Below are 16,955 nucleotides of genomic sequence, written 5' to 3'. Positions count from 1 at the left end.
TAACCAGACGGTGCCACATAGATCAAGGCAAGGTTATAGTAAACAAGGCAGGTGTGATTGAAGCTGCACCAAGTGTTGTCCCAGCCCAAGCAGCAAAACCTCTGGGAGAGCACTGTATGAACTCTGGCCCTTGACATAATACTACATTTCAATTGCTCATTGAACTTCCCCCCGCCTCATTTTTCCATCCCTGATGGTGGCTTTGCAGACACCTAAAGAGATGATGCCAAAACTGCTACAAAAAGAAGGCTAAAACAACAGAAATAACAGTGATGGCCAATATCCATTGTTTCACTGACCTAACAGCCTTTGGAATAACTAGGAACACCAATGTAGGAACTACTCTTTGCCTTGCTATTCTCATAGAAAATCACAGTCCCCTCACTGAATTACTGTTGAGTTTTATGTATCCACTGTATCTACAGCAATGACAGTATAAAAACTGCCCATTTGAAAAGTGGTATTTGAAGTGCATGTGGCTTGTAAACTCTTAGTATGAATGACTTGCACAAAGAAGAAATATGTTCATCTTCTGCAGAGAGGAAGGTCTTGGTGAAAGATACAAGTCCGACGCAAGTTAGAACTCCAGAGAGTATCCGGAAATCTCCTGGAAATTGGAACATGGTGCTTCGAGGTTCAATGAAGAATACTTCAACCCTTCTAACCTTATTTATTGTCTTGTCCAAATTAAAAGTATTTCCTATAAAAGATTTTCACATATTCCATTCATATAACTGTGAGTTATTTAAAAGAAAATAATACTAATTCTGACAGGGAAGGACTGCTGCAATCAGAATTTGTTTGACAGAATCAATGTTCTACCTAAGTTTTACAAGTGATTTGACTGTGGAAATGAATGTTGAAGTCTCCTGAATTGATTTGACATAAAATTGAAAACAGTTTTTCCATTGTAGCCTTTATGAATGACAGATGCAGCAGGAATAATGATCCTCTCTGCTTCCTCTTCTGAACAAGCAAACTTTGGTAATGGTTAGCGGGCCACTAAGATACAGGACCTCCTGAACTCAGCAACAAAAAAAAATTGGTTTTTTGATGATTAAATAAGTGTGCTTGAAGTGTGAGGCCCACAATGTCCAATTAAATGGACCTGCTAATATTTCTCTTTTAAGATTAATTCCTCCATTAAAGGCTTTCTATGTAAGACACCAATAAAGCTGCAGCACATAAGCAAAAAAAAAAAAAAAAGGGAAAAATTTAAAAAAAAAAGGAAGAAGGAAAAAGAGGGGAAGGGGAAAGCCCCATCTACTAATAACACTGATGACAAAAGACTCAATTCTGGTATAGCAGCACACAAAAAGTACCCATTCATTTTTTTGTATTGCTTCTGATCCATTATATATTTATAAGTCCTGAGCCAGATGGTAAGAAATTTTGGCAGCTGTCTGATGCTTGTTTTCCTATGCAACACAATGAATTTGTTGTCCAAGTAGTGAAAAAACCGTGATATTTTTCCAACCTTACCTTCTTTATTTATACAGCAAGCAAACAATCAACTAGGAAATAAATCTTGGAACATAATCTCGAGGAATTTTAACTAATATTAATGAGCAATAGGGCTTAGTTTTCCATAGATACACAAACACAAAAAAAAAAAAAAACTTTGCTTTTAGCTTCTTGAAGGTAAGTTCTGATAGAAGAATATTAACTACCAAAAAGTAACAATGTTCAAATCAATTAATCTTTATTCAAGGTAAAATTAAGCAGAGAGGAGGAGTGTTTATGCACACATAAGTGATAGGAGCACTAAATATTTGTCATGATTTTTCAAAGACACCAAAGTTAACACCGCTATAAGATGTAGCATTTATAAGCCTACTGTTTAGGTTTATTGGGAATGATTTTATAAAAACACCATAATGGAGTCTATGATTTAGAAATATTATTTTTAGAAGTGTTTCATTGTGTATCAAACTACACAACAATGTTTGCATTTAAAATCAGAAAAGAACTCCTGGAAACCTTTTTTTTTTTTTTAGCATTACTTGACATCACAGAGAAGTGCTACTCCACGCAGTACCCAGTGCTCTGGAGGCTGTCGGGTTTTAAGATCCATAGCAGCAATGTAATTAAGGTCTGTTCGACTGCTCTTTTTGTAGACTGGACATGAATACAGACGTGGATCCTTTGCAGCTGAAAAGACAGAAGAGACATAAAGAGCAATTAAACTAAGTTGAAAAAATGGGGCCCTAAGGGATTGATCATAAGGCAAATGGAAAACTGAATCCAAGTTCAATAGTACTCTGCTTTCTATTTGCTATTGCCAGTTGAAGGACATACATGGTTTGAAATTTTTGGGTTTAACATGAGCACCTAGGAACTGATGCGAACCAATATATGTAAATGGACACTAGAGTAATTAGTGTTCTTATTGGTTCAATCTGCCCACCAAACATTACTTCTTATCAATGTATTATGCCAAAATAAAATTTCCCCACTTTTGACCTGGTAACTTACAAACTTAGTTTGAAACATATTTCATATTTGAGAGTACCAGTCATCAACTACTTCAGTGCAGAACTAGAACAGTAGTCAAGTCATTCTCAGTACTTCAGTATTCATTATTTAGTATCTTGGCCGCTGATCATGTCTTTTATAAAACATTAGCTATGCAAAATAGCACGTTAGCAAGATTTGCTTTTAGGGATGGAATGCTTTTCAACAAAGTTTTCCAATTTTATGTTCTTCAGTGGATTATTCTGTTCTGTTTTATATCCCTATTCAACAGCATGTCCTATTCCATATGCAAAAACTCATTACATTAAGACAAATTACATATTTTCCCAGCACTGTCCTTAAGCCTCATAAGTTTTCTTTCCATTCCTTTACCGCCTCAAAGACAAAACATCTCCCACAACCTCACTCCACCTCTTGTTTGCTTCCATGAGCTCAAAATCAGACTTGTCTGGGAAGAAAAGTTTTTATAAATATACACATTATATATGTGTGTGTACATATGTATTTATATATATATAAACATATTATCTATAAACACAATATATACCTGCATATGTATATATGTATATGCATGTGTGTGTATATAATCCATGAGTATCTTGTATGTTGTATATACACACATACATATGTTTTATATATATAAAAAAATTACATTCAGTTTTGGTACGAGTGAAAGATTATTTAGATTTTTGTTATGGAGGCTACACAGATCATGTATAAGAAAAATGGCATTTTAGGTCTGGGACACATATTGTCAATATTTACATATAGCTTACCTGTTATAAAGTTCTTAACACCATTAAGACCACATGTAGAGACCTATCTAAATATTAGGAAAAGTGCCTACTATCAATTATGAAGCAAGCCTGAAACATATTTTCAATGGAAGTCTAGGAAGTTTTCCACCTTGGAAGAGATTTGCTATGTATACAATGATCAGTAACAGCCTCATGAAATCCCTGCAAGCCCAAAAGATTCCAATGCAGTTAAATAAAATGTAACCTTGAATCCAATGGAAATAACATCCTTTACAATACTGTTACTCACTGTTATTCTCTGCATATATCCTTATAACTGGCATCAGCTCGAAAAGCACCTTGGGCTTAGATTCTGTCAGTCTCATGTTTCTTCTGTCCCAACCAGCTCCTTCTAAATACAGCCCATACACGTAGACACCTTCTGAAGGAGGGCTTGTGATATCATCCTTCATCCATTTAGTGACTTCATTGCACAGCACTACACTGTCAAGAGCCCATCCTTTGTTAGCTCTCGTTATTTCCTGCCCAAACCAGAAAAAAGTTAGGTGGTTATATTTTCACCTGACCTCAGAACCCTTTTTCCCAGCAGTTATTAGAAATACATTTTTATAGTCTAAAACATCGTCTTCAGTACAAAAAAAAAACCCCACCAATCCTTTACAATATCCATGTTCACAGAATTCTGACTTTTCTCTAAGGGAATGATGGCATCGCACTGCAAGAAAGCTTTCAGTACTTTCGCCACTATATTTGATTTTAATTTCTTTCTATTATATAAAGTATCTAAAAACCATACCAAGTAACACAGCCACTGAATGCTAATGGTAGCCAGCTCTTGTGAACACAAAAATTTCACATATTTGATGAGATGAGAAAACATTACCTGCATGTGATAAGTGAAACATATTTTCTGGGGTTACCTTCCTTTTCCTGCACCTCTACTCTTCAGTAACTGTATTCTTAATGAGTAAAAACCCACTCAGCCATAAAGCTATGTAAAGAGACTGCAAAAAAACCTGTTAGTTGATGCACTGGACAACACTCAGCTCTCAGTTGCCCAGTTCTTTACTATGCCACGCAAATAAGTTGTGGCAAACCCAAGTTTTATCCTGGTCTTCCAATGGCTTCAAAAATCTTTCTTTGAAATAACTGGAATGAATGCTTGCCCTGTACTGCAGTTATATGGATGATGTAAAAGAACTCAAGATTTATAGCTCAGTGATCATTGTGGATCTTTCTCTTTCTCACATCAAAGCCCAGAAACTCACTTTGGTATTTACTTGGCCTATTAGGTTGTTACATATCCACAGTTCCTTTTTACAGAACCAGAAATTTCTGTAGTTTCCAACTGTTTAGGGTCCTGCTAGTAAACCTTTTCAATGAGCTTGGATGCAAAAGACAGTCCCAGTTTAGGACTGTTCATGCAAAAGAAATATTTTGTTACATAATTCCAAGGCTATATGCCTGAAATTTTAGATCACACTACCCAGACCTCAGAGCAGGAGGGAATATTTTTCCTACATCAAAAATCTTCATTCTCTTCTCCAAAAGTTTGGGCTTTTATTGTCCTATTGTATTTTCACCTGAGTATTCTTTTTTAATTTTTCACATTCTAGATGCTTACTGTCTCCAGTATGTCCCTTTATGCTGATCAACGCAGGCATTTATTGTTTCCTTTTAAAGTAAAAAAGTTGCTGAGCAGCCAACATACATGTATTAGCAAACACATCAAATATCATACTTCTATGCATTAATAAAGGAAAGTCTTTCCCACTTCCTGGAGAAAGACTTAATCAGCTCCTGAACAGCAGCAGTGAAATGTAAGACTAATTCTGAATAGCTTTCCAGCCCAGTCTCCAGTCAGCTAAGTACTAAACACAGAACAAAAGAGCGGGGGGAAAGGCAAATTCATGGGCTCAATGGCCATTATCAGAGATATTGCAAAGGAAACATGAGACTTAATATTTTTCTAGTCTACCTTAATAATGTTGTGAGGTAGCCTCTACTTATTTGGGCCTTGGTCAATACCGGACACATAATTTAACACATTAATGGTTGTTATACTAACCCAGTATGTGTGAAGGGAGAGCAGTTCACTCAGGAAATGTTACACAGTCACACATCTTTCCATGTGTATAAACTCATCCTTCATGAGACAATACATTTTATTTTTAAAAGTATGTGAAAAAATAAGCAGAATAAGACTTCAAACACAATTTACCTGTCTCACTGCAGTTAAAAATCCTTGAGGATTAAAAAACCCTGTCATCCAGAAACAGTTGGGTCGACTTTCAAAAATCCACTTGCAAAACTGGTGGTTTCTTTCTAGAAGCTCAGTAAACCAGAAACCAAGTGTACTGGAAGGCCAAGATGCCTAAATACAGTAAACATGTTTTAAAATAGCATACTGCTGTCAAGAAAAGCTACATCCTCCCATGGTAATAAACAATATATTATTAGCAAAGCATATGTGAAGATCATCTATCATATCTTAACTTTAACCTGATGCTTAAACTTTGCATCCCACTGAAACCTGAAGGAAATTCTTTCTCTGTTTAAATTCATGTCTACTATTCCATTTACATGTTTAATGCTCTCTGTGGAATTGTCCATTTTATGACATTTTTGCAAGGTTAAACAGCTGTATAAGCTAAAAAGAAAAATTGCATACATGTCTTTATAATTCCAAGGTCAATATATCAAGACAACATGATTTCTGTAAGACTGTTCTGCATTTTTATTCTTCTGTATAAAACCTAAGGAAAGCTGAACTTGGACTATGGGGAGATATAGCTGTGTTGTGAAGCATCTGTTTACATCTAGGTTTTCTACCATGAAAACACTTTGTCACTACAAACAAAACAAGCAAACAAACAAAAAAAAAATACCCACACATTTTTCTTTAAAAAAAAAAAAAATTCTTTCCATCAGTTGCTGTTAACAGGTCTAATTATCCCTGAAAACAATTTCTCTTCTATGGGGAGAGGCAGAGAGCTGGGATTGTCTAGCTTGGAGAAGAGAAAGCTTAAAGGAGGCTTAAATATAAAAAAATATATATATAAATTTATATCTCTTATATATAAATTTATATCTTAAATATAAAAAATTATATATATAAATTAAATATCTCATGTGGAGGAGAGAAGATGGAGCCTGATCCTTTTCAGCAATTGGAGAGAAGGCAACAGGAACAAGACGAAATGTCAGAAATTCTGTTTCAACTTAAGGAGTTTTCTGTTTGTTTGGCTGGTGTTTGATTGATTGGTTGGTTTTTACTGTGAAGGTGATCAAAGAGTGGAATGGGTTGCACCTCTCTGATTCTGGAGGCTCCTGGGAAACCTGATTTAACTGAGCCTGCTTTAGAAAGTGTGATTAAACTACACTGTCTCCACAGGTCCTTTCCAGCATCTACTATTCTGTAATTATGTGGCAATTGCTCCAAGTCAAAGTGCACTGATTTTGACCAAGATGAACAGGCCACCTCTACTTAACCCAGAAAAGGATGTCCAATAATTATATATGTCCAATGAATAACACCATCTTAGTCATTAATGTAGGTGCTAATTTTAAAAATCCATCATCACATTTTAAATTTCTCTCCTCTCTCTGGGTTTTCATACTGCCAATATGTAAAAATGGCACATAGCTGCATCCTTCACATTCATTTCAATTTTCATAAATGAAAGAAGGTTTGTTTTGAGTATGTTTAATTTAGCACAAAATCTATTCCAGCAGTTGCACAGCTCTGGTTAACACTTCTGAAACACAGTTTGAAAAAAATGTTTACTCTAAGTCTGGCAGTTTTATCTAGTCTTCAGAAATAGCTTTTTTATTTCTTTCCAGAACAAGTGATGTACACCTACCTTTTTCCAGCTAGCAGGAATCCTTCCATCATACATGCAGTCTAAAGCATCCCTCAGATTTTCACTCATAACTATTGTCCCATCAATGGCAAGTTTTAGATCAGTCAGAGTGCTTCTCACTAAAGAAATAACTCTCTGCATTTGTTCAATCTCCTGTCGCAAAAATATGTGCATAGGTTGAAAAGGTCCCATGTTCTTTAGTTTTTCTTTTACCTGGTGGTAGAAAACCAAAAATCCTTCAATAGAAGTGAAAAAAACAAAATTGGATTTATGTCAATGTTAGGCCCCAATGTAATCTTTGAGACATAACATAATTTATTTATGAGCTTAAATGGTCAGTTTGGCGCCTCCCTTGAATTGTCTGTGAGAGAGAAACACAGGATTTGTTCCAAGAGAAATCTGTGATGTTAAGACTGGCTATGTTTTCAGTCCAAGTCATGATTTAGTCTTTGAGCTAATGCCACTGAAAGAGCTTGTAGGATGTTTACCTCAGTTCAAAGAATTCAGCTTTAGTTCCAACAAGCAGTTCTGAGGTTCTTTTTGAACAAACCAATCAAGAGTATTTGCCCCAGCTACTTTGCTTCAACACAGCAGCAATGCCTGGGAACTACCACAATACCAGGCAGTCTTGTATTCTAACCAAACTCATTGATACATTTTTAATCAAAAGTGTTAAATTAACAAATAAACAGCTGCATGAACATAACTAGAAATTTTACAGTGTCAACAACCTTAGTTATAAGCTAATGATCCTACCTCCCCCATTGTGCAAATGACAACTTAAGCATTAACAGGTTTAATATCTCTGAAAAAGTTCTTACAAAAGCACTTCAGCACACATGTAATGACTTCATTATAAACATTAATAGCTTGGCCAAACTTCTTTAAAATACAAAATATTGCCTGTATGAATTGATTCAAACATGCTTTTAGAAAAGTTTCTGGGGTTTTGGGCTTGTTGGTTTGGTTTTTTTAAATTCGTAAAAGGCAAGATGGAGCAAATGTTTTTGCCAGAATTTCATTAACTCACTTCAAATGGTACATAATCAGCAGGAAGTTTTTCCAGCATATCATCAGCCAGTCTGGCTACAACTGCCTCTCGAGTTTCACCTCCTCCACCAGAGCTATCTTTAGGCTGAATACTGAGGATGGTGTCCAATACATCTCTGGAAACTTTACTTTGGTAGGTGATATCCGCATTGGGGTGCAAACCAAACACCTCTGGTGTGTCATAAGCAGGAAGGCTCTACATAGTAAAATATAAGAAGAGTACAACTGGAGATTTAGAAGCAAATAATTTAAAAATAAATCCCCCCCAAAAAATCCCCAAACAAAAAAAAAAAAAAAAAAACCCATAAAACTCAACACATAACAAAACCAAATAAAAAACAGGAAAAAAAACCCTTGATTACTGTTAAGTAACAAGCTAGATTTCTTCAAATAGTCTTATGCCAAATAACTTGCTGCGGTCTACTGGTCATGCCCCAGTCCAAATCACACCAAACAAATTGTGTTTTAACAACAATATGCTATTTTAATAAAAAAATTTTTACTCTCATATATCTAGACCTTTCATTTCAAAGAGGTTGTACCCAATGTCTGGACTCCATTCTTTGCCCTCTTGAATAACTTTGTGCCTTTAGGTACATCCCACAAGCAAAACACATGAAAAAGAAAATGTATATTACTGTCATGAAGATGATAACATTGATAACAATAATTAGCTGTCATTAATAGATGTGCAAACTGCTAGAAATCAGTTTAAAAATCTGTGAATGAAAGACAAAATACAGGTACTCAGAAAAAAGACAAAAATTATAGGGAATTAGGAACTTATGAGAAACAAGTGATTAGCTTTCATTTACCAACCTGTATGTACTGAAGGTATTGATCCACCATAGTACATTTGGGTATGCTGTATCCTTTGTAGAAGCTGAATTCCTGACTGAATGTGTTTTCACTGAACCAAATCTTTACAAATGTGTTCATGAGTCTTTTGTCAAAGTCATCTGTCACACGACCACCATACTGGATCTCACCTATCATGTAACAAACAGTACTCCAAGAGATCCCCTAAAACCAAGCAGAAAGCACTGACTTCAGCCAATCCCCTTCTTATTTACTTCGATCTGCCTTAGAAAAAACAGCTGATGTACCATGTCTGTCCCACTTGAAAGAAAGTTACTTTCCTACTATTCTTTTTCATTCTTTTCTTGCATTTCCAGAACACCTGCAAGGATTTCTCAAAATAGAATTTACCAACAAATTCAAGAGCATCTTGAAGACAGCAAGAAGGTTACATATATATTTGAATTCTCCTTTCACTTAAAATGCCAAATGCAACTTGCTCTGCCACAGACCTCTCTTTATGACGACTGACTACATGAAAGTGAAAAACATAGGAGACATTCTTGTATAATCATTTAAAACAACTTTTGATTTCTTCATGCTGCAAAGTTAGGTGGGGGGGCAAAGCTTATTTTTACTCAAAATAGATTTAAACAAAAGAGTATTTGAAATATCCCTTTTTAACTAATTGACTTAATTAGAATTGAAAAGAAGGTCTATACTGCTAAGGTTTATATTTAAGGTTTATATAAGATGGATGGAAAAGTGGGGTTTTTTTAATGTTGAGGTTAATACAGAAATTAAACATGCACTGGATTACAAGTCTAAGTCTGCTGCTGTAGAGACAGATATACTTGAAATATTGAATATTTGTGGTAAAACAATAAGTTAAAATCAGTCTTGTCATTCAGTTATTAGGAAGCATTTACATACATTCCAATACTAGAAAGATCCATCATCTTAATCCACCTTTCTCACAAAATCATTAATTACCTTCTTGGTATCCATGCGATTCAAGTGGTTTTGAACAAACTGCACTGTAGCATTGAAATCAGCTTGATTAAACTCATAGGGAATATTCCAACCCAGAGAGCCAAACTTGCGTCTTTCCTGAACAGTGGAGTGCAGAAAGGCTACAGCATACAACAGTGGTTTCCATTGCACCATTTTACTGGCATCTAATAAATCCTGGCTGACACCTATTGATTGCAAATGGGCTTTATGAGAATCACTGTAATTGTCTTTTTCAAAATTACTTAAAACCAGGGCTAAAATATCACTCTAGAGGTATTCACTTGGCTCTCTGCCTTTCCCAAGGGTAAATTATTGCCCCACAAAGTGTTCTGTGCTGGAGACAGTTTAAAGCACGTTATTATATTGTTCAAATTAAAAGAGTAAACTTCAGGGGGAAAAAAAACACAATTTACTAATAGTTGAATTCACATCAAGTTGCTTTCTGCACAGCATCCTTTATGTAGCGTAAACAGCAATTGATAGCCAACCATATCATTTTTCTGCCAAAAGACAGAATATTAAAAATTCAAACACTTTGAACTGACATACTAGAAGCCAACCTGAGAAAAGAAAAGGCATTCCCTGTTTTGTTATCCAATTAATTCTGACAAAAGAATGTCAGCAAATCATGTTCTTAATTTTCAAAACAAAAACTAAGATGTGCCCTGGTATCATTGTGAACAGTTCCTCATATTAGTTTACATTTACTACCAGTTTAACATGACTACACAATAGTATCACAGTCCAAAATTTAATTTTAAATCATTACCCTTCTAGCACTCACCACTGTATGTTCTCTTTAGTCCAGCTCTGAGCCCTTGTGGTGGTTCATTGGTAAACTTAATCGACATTTGAAGAAGGGTGATGGGGAATTGTTTGTGAATGTCAGTTGTCATCCACAGTCTAAAGCTTTCATGAACAGTCTCTGTCTCTATTACAGTGTCCATTAACTCATCCAGAAAGTCAAGCCCAAGGTGGCAGTTTTGCAGAAGTGCCCAACCTCCCTAGTTTCAAACAACAAAATTTTAAAAGTTATCAAGGTTGTTCAAAAACTGAAATCACCCCTTGAAGGGAGCTAAGCTGTGGGCTGTTTCTTCTGAACAGTTATCTTATTTGGTTTTTTCACCTGAACAAGTGGTTTCTACTTGTCTCATCTGGTCTTTTCAAATAGTCTCTACCCTTTCTATTTCAATACATTTAAAACATAACTTGTCATGACTACAGTGCTGATAGAAAATGATAAATTTTGACTTACATAAGGGAGCTCAGGAGTAGCTCCATAGAGCAACCTGCTAAACCTTGTTCCTCACAAGTGTCCCAGGCTTGGAAAATAACCAAATAAGCATACATAACTAATCTACTACTGTCAATCAATAGATGCCAAACATTCTTATATTAATTACCTTAGTTCTTTTATAGGCATCTCATATACCTCTTCACTAAGAGGGCTTGTGAGACAGTGAGGGAATGTAACTGCATTTCTCTTAACTAAACAAAAGGTGCTTCTTTCCCCTGTTTTTAAATGGGTTTCTTCTCATTTGATTGGTCAATTAGTTCCTTATGTGAAGTTGTCAAACAAGAATCTGAAGCAGAACTAAAACAGGTTATAAAAAGAAGCTCATAGCACAGGAGAGTGAGATCAGTATTTTTACATCAGCAGGCATAGCAGTAGTATCACCTGATGCACAAGGCATGCCAAATTGGAACATCTCAAGTTTCTTAGACAAATAGTTTTGTTCTTTAATTCCTCTTCCTGCAAAATGCCTGTGCTACCAGACTGTCCCTCACAAGTCCAAATTCAGACTACAGTAATATGAAATAAATTGCTATACTACCTTGTTTTTCTTAAGTTTATGTAACTATCAATAGCATATTTGGAATTCATTTTCTTCATTTAACAAAATGCATCCATATTACTCAAAATAAAAAATTGAAAATGTAATCTGAAATGCCTACAGAAGAATATTTACTGGTAATATACTCAAAAAAACCCCAAAAAAATCAATTCAGCTATGTCCATCAGTCTGCAATCAACTATAAAACTCCATTTTATATGAAAAGCACTCCATTTTCAATGAAAATTACCTGCACAGTATCAAGAAGCTTGTTACAGCAAATCGAAGGAGTGTGAAAATACAGTTCTCTTGCTTAGGACTCTCATACAAATAAATTTAGGGATTTGCATCAGCATTCACTACCCACCAAGTAACATTATCCCATGGCAGGATTTTTATTTCTAAGTGTTTAATATAGAGAGGAAAATGTTCATATTTTTGTTGCTTACATGAGCCATTGTTTGCTGTAGAAGTTTACGAGCGTGGATTCCTTGCCCCTGGCCCATGGAAACACAACACGTTTCTGTCTTCAGTCTTTTTCCCAAAGCAATTATTGAGTCCGTAGGATCAGAGCCCATGGAAAGAAAGCATATGAGGGGAGTACGTGGATCTGACTCTTCCCATGTTTTCTCCAAGTCCAAGATGACTCCCTCTGCATATTTCTCCCCCATAGTGTCAGTGATATATTTTCTTGCCTATATTAAAAAGGGTAAATTTAACTTGTGACCTAACCATTTTACAATGCTTTCTTCCCAGTGTAAATGCTACCAAAAATTCAACTGAATACCAAAGGCTGCTAAAAATTTATATCAAAAATACAAATATGCAACAAGTTTATTTTTACTTTAGTCAGCACATCATACTGTTTTTGAAGCTGTTATTTCTTACCGCCTTATACAGCCAGTTAATTTTTTTAATAACATTATATTACATATATCTGCATGTATTTTTATATACCATAACTATAATTAGAGTATAATAAAAATAATAACTTCTCTAAAACTTTAGAAAAAATTTAATGATTTAAGGATAGCTCCATAAGATAGTGTAACTCTTAGCATCAAAATCTAGAAAAATAGGAGAAAAGGACCAAAGATGGGCTCCAAAGCACTTAGGCCTTTCTCACCTCCACAGTTAAATAAGGAATGAATTAACAGTAGTAATGATTAAAATAACTATCACTAAGTAGATTATCCAAAGGAACAGGTGAAAACCATCTCTTATCCCTTCTTTATTTATCTTTTAAAATTCTATATTATTATTCTTTTTCACAAAGAAATAGAAAAGGCTCTTTCAAACAGGTGAGATCATCTTTTTTGTACTTTCCCCCCACACATCTCTTGTCTTGGAAAAATCTTCCTCTTAATACCTCTGGGTTACCTCTCAGAGACAAAAGACATTCAGCATTGAACATTTGATAAACTATCAGTTTTCATAGAACCATCAAAAGATGAAAGTGTACCTTGCCCCAATAACAGCAGAGAGGAACTAATCTTTTGTGATCTGTTTCAGACACATAGCATACATCATAGAGATATTCTTTATACAGTACTGCTGAACATATTGACTGCAGTACACCAATTACTGGTGAGATTTTCTCTGAATCCAATCACAATGTCTAAAGATATGTATCAATAAAATTAATACCACACTTCCAGTTTCAGTAAATCATCATTAATTGCTCTGAATTGCCAATAATTTTATAATTTTTTGGTCTTTTGTACTGGAGAAAAACATAAAAGTTAAAAATAGGCTTCTAGAAGATTCTTTTTCTTTAGAAAGGTCTATTTAATAAACTTCAGTTCTGTAATTTTTAATAGATGTCTTTAAATTGAGAGCTTTGAGCAGACTTTAATAAAGATTTTTCTAAAGTGGTTCTAATTCTTCCATGCAAGAAATATTTTCTTAATTAAATCGTTGTCAATTTTCCCTCAACCAGTCAAGTTCATTAAAATATTTGATTTCAGTCTAACATGGGTACACTTCTAAAATTCTAGTGAGTAAGCAAGGACAGCCAAAAGTATCTTCTGAACTAATAAAGAAGATCTGGATAAACACATTTATCCAGCAGAAATCACCACAGTGATATCCACCATAGTGAATAATATTTGCTCAATATATTGGAATAATTTTGTTTTCACTGCTCTTGTAACAAATACATAAATGGTCTGAAAAGAATTTCAGAAAATACAACATAAAGGTCCATTGCAAAAAGGTGTTTAGCATTATATAAGACAGTACTAACCTGCAATCTGAAAACTATTATTCTAATGATATCTGAATAGACCATCTAGGCTATATAAATATACCTGTGCTATGGTCCTGTCAGGACACCAAGATCTGATAAGAAGAAGATGTCTGAAGGAGTCCAGAGATTGACCATAGCCACTAGGCACCAATTCCTCTTCGGGATTCTTACTATCAAACCAGAGTTTCCACTGTTTCTCTTCTCTGGAAATCTGCAATTATACAATCAAAGCAGCAAATATCACTAAACAGACAAGTCATATTTGCACTGCCACTAGGTCGCAAATTTTTATGAGAGCCAGAGACATGAAATCCGCACCCAAGCATTTGTCTAGAGATATTCTTCCACAAGTTTAATAAGGCTATTGAAAATGACAGGATAAAATATCAGATTATAAGTATGCTATTGTAGAACGCAGCACCCTGGAGTATTCATATTCTGAAAACAGGAGCTATTAATCAGTGTGTTATAGTCTGATATAACAGCATGGCTATGTCAGAATATGGATAGCTAGGCACAGACACAGCTTTGAGAACAGCAAGTACACAATTGCTCTCCACATGAGAGAGCATGTGGAGCATGTACCTTCTCCCTAACGTTTACTCCATGTAACCAGAGAAATACTGGAAGAATTATCATAAAATATAGTGTAAGAAAGCACAACATGGCTGCAAGATAATGCAATAACTAGAATAAAAATAAAGTTGTAATGTATTAATTGGGTAATGGCAAGTTGAAACCCAATCCAAAAATATTATAATTTTATAAAGTGTGAACACTCTACACTCTTCTTATTTTCCTGGGAGTGGTTGAGTTTTTATATCAACATAGGTTGCTAAGCAGTCAGGGCCATAACTGTGGCTATTTGCTGCCACTTTTGTTTCTCTTCCATAAAATAAATCAGTTTTCACCATATGGCTTGATAGCTACCAGACAATTACTCGTTAAATAAGAGATAAACTTTCAAAAGCTCTTACGTACTTGATCAAGAATATCTGAAAACTCTTCAAGCTTACTGAGCTCCACCAAGTTCAACCAAGTCATATCCAGAATCCATTTAGCCGGCTTAGGAGGACAAGCTTTAAGGTCTAGGGAAGCACCACCTGCAAGAATTTGAAATTAGTTATTAGTACTGTTGGAGAGACAAAGGAAAATAAAATAAGAGGGAAAAAACAAATACAATAATCCAGTTTTTAAATCATGATGTTACAGAGGTTTTCTACCTTATAAAATCATGCCATATTTGATTAAGCCAAGTTTGCAATTTGATTAGTTAATATTTTTTTTAATATTATGTACCTTAAACAGAAATATTGACCAACTTCTATTTTGAGGCTTTACTGGTTTTTTGTGCAATGTTCCTGTAAATAAAGGCTTTATGGGAAAAAATATTCTGAAGATTCAACATGGAAAAATTCACACATATAATCCATAAATAAATGCTGCCTGTAAACTAAGTGTCTCGAAAAGCTAATACAAAATTGATCCAAACTTTTAAGTGAACTCAGTGCTTGTATGCAGTTAAGACCAAAGCCATGACCTTGTTACATGCAGCTGAGATTACAATGTCCTTTTAAAATGTTAGCATCATTTTCTGCTCCTATTTGCTGTAGTTACTCTGTTTAGTACAATGATGGTTTTTTTAAGTTAAACACATACCTGATGATATTTGAGCAGCAGACCACAATATTCCTTTCAAATTCTCATGATTATAAAGATATATTCATCAATATTCAGTGTGCTGCTATAAATTAGAACAGCCATACAATGTTGTCTGTCACCAGATCAGAATGATAAACACGTATTCTTACAATTGAGTGGTTTCTCATGTGCAAAAAGAAAGGAGCATGCTGGCTAGGAGATACATCTACATAAATTTTCTATAATAATAATGTGCTCTTATCATTCATAGTTCCCACCTTTAATAAGTGTCAGAAATTCTTCATGCTTCACTCTTTTTCTTTGTATATCAATCTTCAAAGTAAGCAGTAATGTGAAAAGAAATTTGTGCTCCTCATAGAGTCCTCGGGCAGTATATTTGAATACTTCATATGTCATATGTTCAATAATATTGGTAACCCTCTTGCTGGTTATAGGGCTCTTGGTAGACCTGTTAGAAGAAAGGTCTGCAGTTGAAAGTTGATTTTCTTAGGCTTTATAAAAGGGAATACTATGCAAAAGAAAAAGGTCATGGTTCAGTATTTTCAAAACATGAAAAATAATAGATCACAAACAGAATATCAGACAGCAAACTGGCAACAACTTACAGATTGAAGGAAGAGCAACAACAAAAAAATTCATTCTTATCAAGTCTTTTTGCCCAGCTTAAAATCAATGCAGTATAATGTTTTTTAATTATCTAATAAATTTTGAAGGACTGTAAGTACATTAGAAGGGTCTTTGCCTTGCTAACTGACAAAGTTTTATGTGTATTTAAGCTGACAATTCCTGGTCAAGACTGTAAGAAGCAAGAGTCTTCCTTCTGATATTAGTTTACAATAAAACTTTACTGTACTACAGGCACCTCCAGGACTGGGTAAATACAAATTATACTTACTCTTAGATAAATTACCTGGCTAGGGAGCGGTCAAAAAGCCCCAAAAACTGTCGAAGCGATGTCTGATACATGACATTGACCATGCTCATCTCAGTGATAAGGAAGTACAAGATGCTACCTCGAGTTGCAACTGAAGAGTGGGAAAGAAAAATTTGTTCAAAGCAGAAATGCAGAGCAGAACTCTTTAATTCTCCAAAACATGTACACTGATTTTAACACTAACGATAACTGAACATCTTCGAGTTTCTCTATTCTTTTCTGCCAGAAAAATAATAAAATCATTCATTTTATCCTCATGTATACATCAGGGGAAAAAAAAATCTTTTCTGTAATTAATGTAAACTATGTAAAGTCCAA

The 16,955-nt window shown here is 34.8% G+C and overlaps 1 protein-coding gene across 11 annotated transcripts in view; it reads right to left on the bottom strand.

Moving 5' to 3' along the window:
- Positions 1-1,951: 1,951 nt before the first annotated feature.
- The window catches only part of DNAH5 (dynein axonemal heavy chain 5), a 137,190-nt gene continuing 122,186 nt past the window's right edge, over positions 1,952-16,955 (bottom strand). For 8 of the 11 annotated variants that reach the window (XM_026791770.2, XM_074545661.1, XM_074545631.1 and 5 more), the window contains 13 exons: positions 16,614-16,728; positions 15,961-16,151; positions 15,023-15,144; positions 14,103-14,252; positions 12,243-12,488; positions 10,743-10,962; positions 9,938-10,143; positions 8,966-9,169; positions 8,127-8,342; positions 7,097-7,309; positions 5,455-5,607; positions 3,523-3,754; positions 1,952-2,151 (listed from right to left, as the gene is read on the bottom strand). In XM_026791770.2, the coding sequence (XP_026647571.2) occupies positions 2,000-2,151; positions 3,523-3,754; positions 5,455-5,607; positions 7,097-7,309; positions 8,127-8,342; positions 8,966-9,169; positions 9,938-10,143; positions 10,743-10,962; positions 12,243-12,488; positions 14,103-14,252; positions 15,023-15,144; positions 15,961-16,151; positions 16,614-16,728 (2,420 nt within the window). In that variant the 3' untranslated portion in view covers positions 1,952-1,999. Of the gene's footprint in view, positions 2,152-3,522; positions 3,755-5,454; positions 5,608-7,096; positions 7,310-8,124; positions 8,343-8,965; positions 9,170-9,937; positions 10,144-10,742; positions 10,963-12,242; positions 12,489-14,102; positions 14,253-15,022; positions 15,145-15,960; positions 16,152-16,613; positions 16,729-16,955 lie in introns of those variants that run through there. The other 3 variants (XM_074545669.1, XM_074545691.1, XM_074545685.1) reach the window with 3 other exon arrangements.

The sequence above is a fragment of the Zonotrichia albicollis genome, chromosome 1 (genome assembly GCF_047830755.1).
Source record: "Zonotrichia albicollis isolate bZonAlb1 chromosome 1, bZonAlb1.hap1, whole genome shotgun sequence".
NCBI lineage: Eukaryota > Metazoa > Chordata > Aves > Passeriformes > Passerellidae > Zonotrichia > Zonotrichia albicollis.
The sequence above is the reverse complement of the archived record's forward strand: the minus strand, read 5'-3'. Positions and strand labels throughout refer to the sequence as shown.